The 14548-nt window shown below is 37.0% G+C and overlaps 1 protein-coding gene across 2 annotated transcripts in view; it reads left to right on the top strand.

Annotated features, from left to right (window-relative positions):
* The first annotated feature begins 621 nt into the window (after positions 1 to 621).
* Positions 622 to 14548, top strand: part of PNPT1 (polyribonucleotide nucleotidyltransferase 1) — a 45332-nt gene continuing 31405 nt past the window's right edge. The window contains exons 1-8 of one of the 2 annotated variants that reach the window (XM_065929250.1): positions 622 to 789; positions 5135 to 5195; positions 5802 to 5876; positions 6572 to 6677; positions 8684 to 8733; positions 9722 to 9785; positions 9885 to 9932; positions 12235 to 12348. In XM_065929250.1, coding sequence (XP_065785322.1) covers positions 629 to 789; positions 5135 to 5195; positions 5802 to 5876; positions 6572 to 6677; positions 8684 to 8733; positions 9722 to 9785; positions 9885 to 9932; positions 12235 to 12348 — 679 coding nt within the window. In that variant the 5' untranslated portion in view covers positions 622 to 628. The remainder of the gene's footprint in view (positions 790 to 5134; positions 5196 to 5801; positions 5877 to 6571; positions 6678 to 8683; positions 8734 to 9721; positions 9786 to 9884; positions 9933 to 12234; positions 12349 to 14548) is intronic. The other variant, XM_065929252.1, reaches the window with a different exon arrangement.

The raw sequence follows: 14548 nt of genomic DNA on the forward strand, positions 1-14548 counted from the left end.
AATAGGAAGAGAAATTAACTGCTAAATATTAAAACGGAAATGAACCCAAAATGATCATAATTATATATAAAATGATAACATAGGTCAACCAGAGGTGAAATTAACTTACTAGAAATAAATTGGGCTCCTATGGTGGCCCTTAGTACTCCCTTGGTAAAGTAGTAATATATTTGTTGCTTGAAATGTATAAAATAAAAGCCAGGGGGGAGGATGGAAGAGAGAAAGGTCTCTTTCCATGGACCACTACGCAAATTCTCCTAATTCTTGGCTGGCAGAAGCCAGATAACAACAATGTGTTTTCTGATTATTTCTATTACTGCAGTACTCCTTTAAATACTTGTGCTATTTTAGATTCTCTTTTAAACTACGATAGAAAAACGAAAAACAAACCAAAAAACTCACATTATTTTTCCAATTGTTGTTGATTGGCTAATACATAAAGGACGAGTTGGCTCAATTGCGTTCAGATAGTTTTGACCCTTTCTACGCTTCGTAGAAAGCAGCCAGGTATCCGCTTCCCCGGCGTTCCCCCCGGTACCGAGGAAACGAAACTGCATCCGGCTCCGCCCCACTATCTGCTGAGTAAGCCAATCAGGGCGCGGCCCGGGCTGATCGCGTGCCAGGTGTCATGGCGGCCTGCAGGCATTGCTGCTCCTGCCTCCGGCTGCGGCCTCTCGGCGATGGTCCCCTCCGTCTGCCAGGGCGGGATAGGACACTCACCCACTTACAGGTGCGAGCGCTATGGGGTGGCACCGGACAGCGATCCGTGGCCGTGGATTTAGGCAGCAGGTAAGGAACCGTGTGTGTTCTCTGTCCTTTCACAAGGCGGGTCCGAGTACATTCACTTTCTAGAGTACGAATCCGGCAACCCAGGTATCTTTACCCTAAACCTAAGTTACAAATTTCCCTTTCCGTGTTTGGAATCTGTTTCTTGGCACCCCCACCCCCATCCCCTTACTTCTCTTGCTGTCTCAGTGCCCTTTGCTGCTTCTTCCTCCCTCCCTCCCTGTTCCGAGCTTCTTTTCCCCAGCTGAGTCTGCCCACCTGATTTCCGTTCTCTTTACTTTTGGTGATTCCTCGGCTATGAAATGAAAAGATAACCCGTTAACAATTGATGCTTACGTCCTTCAGTCCAGTTTATTGCATATAAAGCTTGGCCCGTATGACTCTGGGTAGGAAGGGAAGGACAAAGTCAGTTTCTTGATACTGGTTATATGATACTCTGTTAAAGCCTGTGGAAATGTTAGTCACTAAGTCCTGTCCGACTCTTTGCGACCCCAGCCAGGCTCTTCTGTCCATGGAATTCTCCAGGCAAATTACTGGAGTGGATTGCCATTCCCTTCTGCAAGGGATCTTCCTAACCCAGGGATGGAACCCAGGTCACCTGAATTGCAGGCAAATTCTTTAAGGTCTTAGCCACCTGGGAAGCCTGTAGTAAATGTACTATTACTCTCATTTTATAGTTAAAGCAACAGGGGCTCAGAGAAGTTTAGGTAACTTTCTCAGGGTCAGTCAAAGCTACTCCTATGAGACTAGGTGGATTTTGAACTTGTGTTTCAAATTGATACTTTCTCTTGGGGTCTGTTTGCCAGAATTCATGTCTTAAATCACTTTTAAACAACTAGTATGGAGTCCAAAAGTCTGTTCTATACATCTGTGTTTCTTTTTCTGTCTTGCATATAGGGTTATCGAGGGTGGGATGATCTGAGAGAATAGCATTGAAACATATGTATTATCAAGTGTGAAACAGATCGCCAGTCCAAGTTGGATGCATGAGACAAGTGCTCAGGGCTGGTACACTGGGATGACCCAGAGGGATGGGATGGGGACGGAGGCGGGAGGGGAGGTTCAGGATGCGGAACACATGTAAATCCATGGCTGATTCATGTCAGTGTATGGCAAAAACCACGACAATATTGTAAAGTAATTAGCCTCCAACTAATAAAAATAATTTTTAAAAAAAACTAGTATGGGATTCGTTTTTAGTATAAATAAAACTGCTAATAGTTTGTATATACTTTTCACATGTATTTTTTATAAAACGTTGACCCTAGTTCATACAAAAGTCAGAAAATCTGGCTTTGAATCCAGCACTTCCTCCCTGACTTACTGAATGATCTTTGAACAAGTTGTCACACTCCTTCCACTCCCCTGAATGAGGAGACTGTTACTAGATCAAGAGTCAGCAAACTTTTTCTGTAATGGGTCAGACAGTAAATATTTTAGACCAAATCCTAAAGGTGGGTTTCGGTTTTGCCTACTGCGTGTCAGTCACATAATCATATGCATTTACATACCCTCTAAAAATGTAAAAAGAAAAAAAAAGTTGTTAGGTTAAAGACTATAAAAAGAAGAGTTGTAGTTTGTCGACTGCTAGACTAGATGATCTCTAAGGTCTTTCTTTCCACGTCTTGCATTCTTTGATTCTGATTTTTGAGGTAAAAGATATCTCTTCCATTCTTCAAGGACTGAAAATTTATTCTTCTCTGAAGAAATGCCCCAGAACATTTCATTACACAGACATCTACTGTTTGTTAAGCACTAGGGACTCAAAACAACAAGGTTAGGTTTGCCCTCCAAATTTTTCATAATCTACTTTGAATCTCATTTATTAGTCAACTGGGATTTTTTTTTTTTTTTTGTAACCTCTTTTTAAACCTGTGTCATGTGTTGTAGCAGTGAGATTCATAAATATCATACCTACTGGGTAAATTATTTTTGTCATAAGTTTGCACCAAACTTTTTTGGGTGACTGCTTTGTACCATCAACTTGATACTTGTTATGTGTATTCTTTACAATGTCCTAGAAGGTTGTATACTATTGTGGTAAATGTCTTTACTACTCACAATAAACTTTGTAGTAATTTTCATTTCAGCAAGTTATTGAGCATTTACTATATTGAGTTCCAAGGCAACTAGAAATAGTCTGATGAGGAAGAACACAGATTCAGTGCTGAGAAAATCAGTGTGGGAAAGGTATGAATAGGGTGCTGAAGGAGCACAAAGGGGTGTTTATCCCACTGTAAAGCTTGATGTTGAAGGTGAATCCGGAAATGCAAAAAGGAATGAGCAAGGAGAAAGTAGCAGAGAAAATGGCCAGTGCAATTGCAGAGAAGTGAGAGAGTGTATTGACTAGCTACAAATAACTCACTGTGGATGGAGTGAAAAATGAAATATGAATTTGCAGCAAACGCAAGGCCAAATCATAAAACTGGGTGTTTGTTTTATTTTTGCGGGAGTAGGGGTAGGGTAGCATGAGTTTTGAACTACTGAATTTTTCTTGGAGGAAGTTGGTTACATTCCATACCATTTTGCAAGTGTTTCCAAAAATACTTGCATCTCTCTCTCCCTGGAGTTCTACTTCCTGTGGCAGATAGCTCCTCTTTTCCCTTCTCTCTTCCTAAGCTATCTCCTCCCACTCTTTTGCCTACCAATAGAACCTCTCTGCTCATCTTATCCTTTTTATTATTTTTTTCAAAAGTATATTTTGATTAGGTATTCACTCACATTGTTCAATATTTAAAAAGCTCAAAAATCTCATACAGTTCCATAGCCACCCAGTTCCAATTCCAGAAGCCACTGATTTGTTAACAATCTTTTATATATATTTGGAGGTATTTTATACATTAAAATTAAAATATTGGCAAGTAAACTGATGAGGTAAAATCACCATGAAATACAAAACTAATAACATATTTTCATCAAAAACAACTAAAAGTGCATTTACAGGAAATAATTACATGTATCAGTTAGACACCAGCTGAGATCATGAGACATAATGGAAAGTAATCACCTAGGGGGAGAAAAGTTTAAATTAGGTCAGTCACCAAGGCAGAGCTATCTGGTAGGTGGTCTGGGACCCCTAAAGGAGACACTGTGTAGATCAACAGAAAGAACAAAGAAGTGGGAGGATTTGTTATTTGACTATTAATCCAGGCCTGTGTTTGAGAACATCTGGGGTACTTCTGTGTTTTACCTTTTGAGGAATTGCCAGATCATTTCCCAAAGCAGGTGCACCATTTTACATTTCAGTCAGCAGTGTATGAGACTGCCAATTTCTCCACACACACCATCAACACATACCCATCTTAACCATCCTAGCAGATGTGAATAGTATCTCATTGTGTTTTCAATTTGCATTTCCCTAGCAGCTAATGACGTTGAGCATATTTTCATGCAGTACTATTGATCTTCCTTGAAGAGACATTGATTGAAATCCTTTGCCGGTTTATAAAACTGGGTTTCTTGTTATTTTTGAGTTGTAAGAGTTCTTTACATATTCTAGATACAAGTCCCTTATCAGGTATATGTTTTCCAAATACTTTCTGCTATTCTGTAGATTTTCTTTCACTTTGTTGATGATATCCTTTGTAGCATGAAAGTTTTTAATTTTGATAAAGTCAGATTTATGTTTTTTTTTTCTTTTGTTATTCGTGCTTTTGATGTCATCTATAGCAAGATGTTGTCTAACCCAGGTTTATGAAGATTTGCTCCTGTGTTTTTTTCTTAATATTATAGTTTTAATTTTTACATTTATGTCAATAATCCATTTTGAGTTAATTTTTATTTATATGAGGAAAGGGTCCAACTTGTATTAACTATTTTGCATGTGGATATCCAATTGTCCCAGCACCATTGGTTGAAAAGACTGTTTCTTTCCCCCGCTGACTTATCTTGGCACTGTTGTAGAACATGAAAGTGTATGTTGGCAATTTTGGAGTTTATATTTTAAAGGCAATGAGGGAGATTTTAAAGGAATTAAGGAGAGAAATGATAAAGTTTATGTGTTAAAAGGCTACTTTAGTCAACAAGGCAAGGGTGGTAAGACAAGAGACAAAAGATGTGATAAATGGGAAATTAACCTTTAGAAAGGAGCTTCTTCTCTTCAGAAATACTCTGTCATTCAGATTACTCCTGTGCCTTGGTTTCTGTATTTTTCCTCAAGGAGATCTTAAACTCGCCTTGAATCTTTGGTAATGATAGTGAGCTCTGTCCCTATTTTGTTTATTTATTTGTTTTTTTGCTAGTTAGGGGCCAACAGGACCTTTAGTTCTTTAGAATCTTTGATTTATTCTAAGTTAGGAATTGTACTAATGACCTAAGTCCTTTTGTATTGAATTCTTATTTTGAACAGAAAATTAGAAATATCCTCTGGAAAACTGGCCAGATTTGCAGATGGCTCTGCTGTGGTACAGGTAAAAAGTCCAAATTGTTAAATTTTCATCCTAAAAATGGTTATGGAGACTGGTAGTGAGTATCTTTATAACATCATGTAACTTCTTAGAATTCTGGTACTGGAAATTAATTCAGACCATTTCTAGTGTCAAAATCATTCCAGACAACAGGGGAGTCAGAGGACTACGTATACTAAATGACCTTTAAGGTCTCTTCCAAACTTGGGGTTCTATTTCATTCTGTTAATAAATTCTGTAATGCTTTTCTAGAGAAAGTAATTTTACTGGTTTCTTCAGTAGTAGTTTTTTCTTTATTTATAGCCTAAATTTCCTAATAAGAAGTAGAAAATATGATTGGATGTGACTAAGCTATCAGTGAGCCTTTTCACTTTTAGTTCTGTTACTTTTGAAAAACTTAGTGACTGTTCTAATATAGATCATGGTTGTGCAGAAGGGATTAAGATTGGACTGCTTGTGAATAATTATTTTCATAGTCATAGTGTCACAGAATAACAATTCTCTTTCCTTGGGTTTAACTAAGGGAGGATTCAGTCTTATATGAATAACTGCTTATATGTTAATATCTAATTTTAAAGGAATTTACCAGTGTTGTTGTTTATGTTTAAGTCAGGTGACACTGCAGTGATGGTCACAGCAGTCAGTAAAACAAAACCTTCACCTTCCCAATTCATGCCTTTGGTGGTAAGTATTTGCTGATTTTTCTGAACTGTAATATAGAATAAATATAGAATTTGTAATATTTTTGTCCAATGTCTAGTGAGTACAAATTGTAAACTTTGCACAATAAAGGATTTTCCTTTATTGTGTGATATTGAGTCATTAAAAGAATTTAAATTGATTGCTTCATAACCAGTTCTTATATCAGTGGTTATCATACTTTTTTAAAGATCCAGGTTTATCAAGTTAACAGAAACAGTGGAAGTGCATAAGTACTTTGATATTTAGTAAGCAATGAATTCATTGTTTTCATAGATTTCCCTTTGTATGAGTCTACAAGTATATTTTTGGTGAAAATAGTACTTTATGGCTTCTTTTATTATGATAAGGGGAATGCAGTTATATCTAAGAGTTAACACAAAAAAAAAGGCAGTGTTGAACTTGACCAGGATAAGCTACTGTGGGAAGTATTGAGTCTACACAGTCATCTAACTGGGTAGTGGAAGGCTTTTTAAAAAATCAGTTTACTGACTATTTCTGTCACTCTCCTTCCTCTAAGAGATACAAAACGCTAAAAGTAAGCAAAATATTCACTCTTAGTCTGGAATATGTTGTTGGCAACCTCAGGACAATTGTATCTCCACAGTAATTTCTTGGGGAAAATTTGCTACTACAAAAAGCAGTCAAATGAACAGCATTTTTTTTCATCACTCCTTCAGGTTGACTATAGACAGAAGGCTGCTGCAGCAGGTAGAATTCCCACAAACTATCTCAGAAGAGAGATTGGATCTTCTGATAAAGAAATTCTTACAAGTCGAGTAATAGGTAAGATATTAAGGTCTCTGATATACCTGTGTTAGTATCTCTTCTCTTTCATCTATGTTCTATAATAGCTCTTAAATTTTCTTCATTACATTAACACCACCTAAGATTATTTACTTTCTGTATCCCCTGATTCAAATGTGGGCTTCATGAGACAAAACTTTTTGTTTAATACTGAATCCCCTATACCTAGCATACTACCTGGCACAAAACAGGCATTCAACAAATATTTGTTGACCAAATGAATGAATCTCTATTAATCATAAATTCTGGGCCCCACACCTCTACTCTGTTGAACCTGTCCTAAGGATTTTTCATTTGTATGTTCAGCATAGTAATTCCTAAAAGCATTATAGTCATCAACTACTGAAATAGATTTTTCAGATCTTTGATATCCTTAAATATCGTGGGATCATTTGTAGTTTACAGTTCTTCTAACCAAAATTTCTACTTTATGTGTGTTTATATGCACTCGTCAGACACAGAATTCCAAGGAAGGGTTTTATTTTGGTGTGCTGTTGGTCTTAAGTCTCTTTCCTCTGCTTAAATAAATAAATAACAGTTAAGCAATGAATTTTGATGTCTGTGGAACCAGGATGAAAAGTTGCTCCCCAGTTTTACACTTGGGTGCTCCTGTCCTGCTTGCTGGTTTTTCATCTTTAGGACCTGGTGTATATTAATATTTATCTGTGTCCCTGTGAGTACATTAGTCCAAGGGTTTTGTTTTTGCTGTTATTGTTTTGTTTTATTAAATGATTAGTTACATTATTTTTTAGCTTGGTTTGTTTTTTTGTTTTTTGTTTTTTAATAAAAAGTCATGATTTTTATTTTATTTTCATTTTAAGAAGTGGCATATTTGTGATGATTTCTCTCCTCAATGTGAAATTTGTGGCTAAGATGGCAATATTTCAACATTTATTTCAGGGGATTCAAAATCATACCTAATGAATTTAGCTGCTGTTCAATCTTTGAGGCTTAGAGTGAATTCTCAGGGGGAAGAATGTGGTAATAGAGGAATTAAAAATTGATGATAAGTAAAGTTTAGTTTAAGGATTTTAAAGGTAGGATGGAGGTGAAGCCACTAGACTGGTAAAATGATGGTTGGAAAATACTTAAGTTCTGCACTGGATACATGAACTCTGTTCCGTACATTTGTTATAGAATACTCATCCTTCAACTATACTACTTCCTTTTTCCTTTTAGGGTTTTAGTGTAGAAACTTTGGTAATCATCAGGGAAACAAAATTTACATAACTGCACATCTCTCATATCAATGTTGAGATAAGTGGAAGAAAATGAGATAAGTGGGAGAAAACAGTGAGGAAATGGCCTGTGAGTCTGTTTTCACATTAAAATACTCAGGAAACTTAAACTTGCAATTGTTGTGTACTAGCAGTATGATGGCACCCCACTCCAGTACTCTTGCCTGGAAAATCCCATGGACGGAGGAGCCTGGTGGGCTGCAGTCCATGGGGTCACTAAGAGTCGGACACGACTGAGCAACTTCACTTTCACTTTTCACTTTCATGCACTGGATAAGGCAATGGCACCCCACTCCAGTGTTCTTGCCTGAAGAATCCCAGGGACAGGAGCCTGGTGGGCTGCCATCTATGGGGTCGCACAGACTCGGACACGACTTACATGACTTAGCAGCAGCAGCAGTGCGATACTACTGGTAACAAAGTTGTAATAGAAGTATAGTATCTAGACAAGAGGAGATGAAAAAGCTTTCCTTCTAGAACATCTCTTCAGTTCAGTTCAGTCACTCAGTCATGTCTGACTCTTTGCGACCCCATGAATCGCAGCACGCCAGGCCTCCCTGTCCATCACCAACTCCCGGAGTTTACTCAAACTCATATTCATGGAGTCGGTGATGCCATCTAGCCATCTCATCCTCTGTCGTCCCCTTCTCCTCCTGCCCCCAATCCCTCCCATGGGGGAAAGTTTTGAATTGTGAAGCAACTTCTGTTAGTAACTATTTAATCTCTTTTTTTTTTTCCTTTTGGCAGATCGTTCAATTAGACCTCTCTTTCCAGCTGGCTACTTTTATGATACACAGGTATGTTCTGTCTTAGGTTTATTTGTTTCCAGGTCAGTAAAAAAAAAAAAAAATGATGTAATCTCTATTTAATACTTCCTAGGCCAAACATAAACAGTATAAAATAAGAATTTTTGGTGATGCCGCTACAGTTTACATTAATTTTTAAACTCTAACATTTATTTGGTATCAATATGAGCTGATACCTGAATTATGAGTAGGAATTAACCAATGTGGGAGTAGAGGAAGATGGAACAGGAAGCAGAAAATCCTTGGGCAGGAAAGAAAGTGGTAAATTTGAAAAAGGTTAGAGTAATTGAGGTGAGTGGGGACAGTTCAGACTGGACCTCGAAGGTCATATTAGTAACAGACAAGGACTGTTAACATAGTCTTTATTACCTATTTTTTATCACTGGGTTCTCTAAACCTCTGCTTTGTTATATTTTGTTACTTTTTGAATATTACCTTCTTTTGTAACAATGACCCATATATATACTTTAATTAACTATTTTATGTGTTTGAAAAAAATAAATTTGCCTTGCAAATATTCTTTGTCAGAATGTCACTGCCTCGGGAAGTTATTTTCCTAAGTACCTGACATAAGCATATTATTACAATGTAATTTGTTTATGCTTAACAAACCTGAGACAACAGTATTTTTATGTAACATTTACTAACATAGCTAGCTAACATTAACTGCTCAGTACTATAAATAATTTACAGACAGTATTTCCTATAATTTTCCTAAGAACTTTTTAGGAAGATAACATTATTTTTCCCTTTTAAAGATGAGGAAACTTTTGAGGCTTAATTTAAGTAATTTTTTTCTATGGTCAAGCATGTAGTTAAATGATAGCCAGAAGTAAGGGGTTTGACTACAAAGCTTTTGCTTTGAACCATATCATATAGTTTTCCTATATTTTAGGCCAAGATGTTATTCCAAGTGATAATCCTCCCAAATCAAGTAGATTTTTTTTTAAAGTGCTTTGCATTTTTTCCCTTGCACCAGATCCTTTGTAATCTGTTAGCAGTAGATGGTGTTAATGAACCTGATGTCCTAGCAATTAATGGTGGTAAGTATAAAAATAAATATTAAAATTATTACTGTTGATTTTCTTTTTTAAGCAATGAAATATTTTTATTTCAGCTCTTATTTTCTTTCTTTTTTAAAGCTTCTGTAGCCCTCTCATTATCAGATATTCCTTGGAATGGACCTATTGGTAAGTTAGGATTTGAAAATAAAACATTTTTTCTATCACTTCTCACCTTTTTGGCTAAGATTATTGAAGAAACATATCTCTTTCAGAAAATAGGAGTGAGCATGCTATAGCAAGGGCATAAGATTTATTAGCTTTGATTTACTATTTCTTGGGGAATCTGATTAGATGACATTCTAAGAAGAGTCCTTTCAGATCTTTAAGACATTTAATCTTTGCTTTGGGTTTTGTTTCTTATAGCAATATGTTTTGTGTTAGAGATTATTTTATGTTCTCAGATACTGTGACTTCTTAGTTGCCCCTTCTGTTTGAAGAATTTCTCTATTTTTGGACTGAGAAATTGTCAGGGTGTACACAGTCTTTCAAGATACTACTGAGATATAAACTTGTTTGTAACTTACAGCTCATGTAAGTTGTATTCATGCAATATACAAATGATTTCTCAGATAAATAATTACTGAGTGTCCTAAATGCCCTATATTGGACTTAGCAATGAAAGAACAGTTTTCATTCCAATCCCAATAAAAGGCAATGTCAAAGAGTGCTCAAACTACCATACAATTGCATTCATCTCACACGCTAGTAAAGTAATGCTTAAAATTCTCCAAGCTAGGCTTCAGCAATACGTGAACCATGAACTTCCAGATGTTCAAGCTGGTTTTAGAAAAGGCAGAGGAACCAGAGATCAAATTGCCAGCATCCACTGGATCATCAAAAAAGCAAGAGAGTTCCAGAAAAACATCTATATCTGCTTTATTGACTATGCCAAAGCCTTTGACTGTGTGGATCACAATAACTGTGGAAAATTCTGAAAGAGATGGGAATACCAGACCACCTGACCTGCCTCTTGAGAAAGGCAGGTCAGGAAGCAACACTTAGAACTGGACATGGAACAACAGACTGGTTCCAAATAGGAAAAGGAGTACGTCAAGGCTGTGTATTGTCACCCTGCTTATTTAACTTATATGCAGAGTACATCATGAGAAACGCTGGGCTGGAGGAAGCACAAGCTGGAATCAAGATTGCTGGGAGAAATATCAGTAACCTCAGATATACAGATGATACCACCCTTATGGCAGAAAGTGAAGAAGAACTAAAGAGCCTCTTGATGAAAGTGAGAGTGAAAGAGTTGGCTTAAAGCTCAATATTCAGAAAACTAAGATCATGGCATCAGGTCCCATCACTTCATGGCAAAGAGATGGGGAAACAGTGGCTGACTTTATTTTCTTGTGCTCCAAAATCACTGCAGATGGTGATTGCAGCCATGAAATTAAAAGACACTTACTCCTTGGAAGGAAAGTTATGACCAACCTAGACAGCATATTAAAAAGCAGAGACATTACTTTGCCAACAAAGGTCCATCTAGTCAAGGCTGTGGTTTTTCCAGTGGTCATGTATGGATGTGAGAGTTGGACTATAAAGAAAGCTGAGCACAGAAGAATTGATACTTTTGAACTATGGTGTTGGAGAAGACTGTTGAGAGTCCCTTGGACTGCAAGGAGATCCAACCAGTCTATCCTAAAGGAGATCAGTCCTGGGTGTCATTGGAAGGACTGATGTTGAAGCTGAAACTCCAGTACTTTGGCCACCTGATGTGGAGAGCTGACTCACTGGAAAAGACCCTGATACTGGGAAAGATTGAGGGCAGGAGGAGAAGGGGACGACAGAAGATGAGATGGTTGGATGGCATCACCAACTCGATGGACATGGGTTTGGGTGGACTCCGGGAGTTGGTGATGAACAGGGAGGCCTGGTGTGCTGCAGTTCATGGGGTGGCAGAGAGTCGGACACGACTGAGCGACTGATCTAAACTGAACTGAATGAAAGAACTAAGGCAGACTAGGTATCAGCAGTACAGAGATGAATGAGACAGTTCTTGGTTTCCGCATGAGTGAAACAATATTTTATAAACAATACTATAAAAGTATATTCAGAGTGTTAAGAAAATGATAGAGAAGGCAGGTTTGTATTTGTGTGGTTGGGTGTCAGAGAGGGTTTCTCAAGAGTCACGGACATTTATGCTGTACCTTAGTAGGATCAGAAGGTAAGCACTTGTCTTAAGAGAAAATACAGTCAAGACTAGGAAAAGATTACGAGCATAATCACAGAGATGAATGCTGAACTTGAGTCTCCCAGTGAGGCCAGAAGATAGGGTGAGGTAGTATAATCAGTGGTCTTTAAATACCACGATAGAAATACAGATTTTATTGTGGTCACAATTGAAGATAGGGATTGCAGCCATTACTGGAATGTCTTGAAAACTGAGTTTTTATTAAACAATTGCCAATATTTTAATATATTTTAGGGGCAGTACGAATAGGAATGATTGATGGAGAATGTGTAGTTAACCCAACACGAAAAGAAATGGCTAACAGTACTTTAAATTTAGTGGTTACTGGAGCACCTAAAAGTCAGATTGGTAAGTAGTTTATGTGGTAGATTTGTTCTGGATTTTATGTATAGGCTTTGGCTTCTAAAAATGTATGTGTGTTTTGTTAATTATCCATAAACATTTTTGTTTTGTTTTATTGCTGCCCCATTTTGGTAGTGCTCTTGCTTATGTCAAACAATACCTAGAATTATAGAATGTTACATAACTAATTGAAATACAAAAGTTTTTATTAAGATAATTTTAGTAATTATTTTTAGACTGATAAGCTAGTCTAAAATTTGAAGTTTTAAATCTGGTAGTAAATAAATTGTTTTATTAGTTTAAATAATTTAGCTAATGCAGTCATTCTAAGCCTGTTTGTTGTCCTCTGAGAAAGAGTTATCATATTTCCTTATAGGAAACTAGGGATAAAGATATGCACTGGACAATGGGTCACCTTTACTCCTTCCAACTAAAATGCCATAATCAACATGAACAAAAATCAGAGGCTGGTTCTGTTGAAGGGGAATAGCCTTTAACAGTCAAAATGACTTGGGTTTGAAACCCAGCATCTGCCATAGTTAACGATGCAATCTTGGACAAATAAATTAAGGTCTCTTAGTTTATCCTGCTACCTGACATTTGTTGTCTGGAACTTTTTGACACAGAATCTTCTGATGTAGGAACATTTTGATGAAACGTAAACTTACTAAACTTTTAGTGCTTTTTTGTTCAGTTAACATGTGAAATACCTCATTTCCAGCTGCTGCTTTTGGAATGTTCATAATGACTTAAAACTAGATGATAGACAAAATAGATGATAGACAAAATAGAGGAATTGTGTATTATCTACATGTTAGTTAGGAATTGTGTGGTTAAGCTAAATAACAAGGCTTAAACAAGATGAGAACTTATTTTCTCTAAAGTAACAAAAATTCAGAGATAATGAGTCCAGGACAGTTACAGAAGCATCCCTAATGTCTTAAGAAATCTAGATTGTTTTATAGCTTTCTACTCTGCTGTCCTCAGGGTATTGCCCACATCTTCACGCTTACATACTAGCTACCAGTGGTGGTGTAATCGCCAAGTTGTGTACAAATCTTGCAATCCCATGGACTGTGGCCTGTCAGGCTTCTCTGACCATGGGATTCCAGAGCTCTGGCTAACAGAACTCTGGCCAACTTATCTTACTTACAGGCAGGAGGGGAAAAAAGAGGCAGGGGCAAGGGACCAGGAGGAATAGTAAAAAGATATGTGCCCACTAAGTAAGTCACCCTCTTAAAGGTGAAGGTGGGTAACTATCACAATATAGAGAAGATTCTAAAGATTTTGGGAGGCTGTGAATAATGAAGGACCCCTACATTATATTTCAGCATCTCAAAAAGGGCCCTGAGTAGAGTGTTGGTTTGCTATTTGAAGTTCACTTGGTCTATATCTGAAATTTTTCTGCTGAAAGTTAGTAATTTTCAGCAAAATTGGTAAAAAAAAAAAAAAAAAGAAGAAGAAGAAAAGAAATTTACTGATTTATCAATTAGTAAATTGATTTGGCTACTTTATAGGGCCATTATGAAGATCAGAGTCGAGGTTTGTAGAGTACCCAACATAGTACCTAGAACCTAGTAAGCAAATGGTTAATATTACTGTTAAGATGCAAAATAAACAATCTCCTAAATGGTCATATACCTTTATCTGCCTTTATGTCTGAACCACTTTAATTTTAAAGAGATACTAGAGTAATGAACTGAGGATCTTTACTGTATCTGCAGAATGCCACAGAAACCCAATAGGCAGCCTTCCAGCTGTTGTTCTGACCTGTTCCTATTCTCTTTTTTAATTTAATTTACTGAGGTACAGTTTACATACATTAAATGCATGTTTTTAAATATCCAGTTCTGTGAAAGGGAAAGGAGATGTCATGGAAACACAGATAAGAGAAAGGATATAACCATCTCCATATCATGGTATCAGAGGAAGCTTCTTTGTGCCTCAAGTGAACAATTGAAACCTAACCTCCCTTCATTCTGCCCCATGTATATTTGTTTAATATTTCTCTACATTTAGAACCACAACAGGGAAGTGTTAGAATTTTTGCTTCGGCCATCAAACAGTTTAGAAAATTCCAGACAAGTATTCCAGTGTGTTGTATTTACCCATATTTCTGCTTAATATGTTCCTAACATGGTTTTCTTTCTGTTTAGAGACCTTCCTGTAGCCATTTCAGGGTGACACATTTTCTTCGTTCTCCTAC

The sequence above is a fragment of the Muntiacus reevesi genome, chromosome 3 (genome assembly GCF_963930625.1).
Source record: "Muntiacus reevesi chromosome 3, mMunRee1.1, whole genome shotgun sequence".
NCBI lineage: Eukaryota > Metazoa > Chordata > Mammalia > Artiodactyla > Cervidae > Muntiacus > Muntiacus reevesi.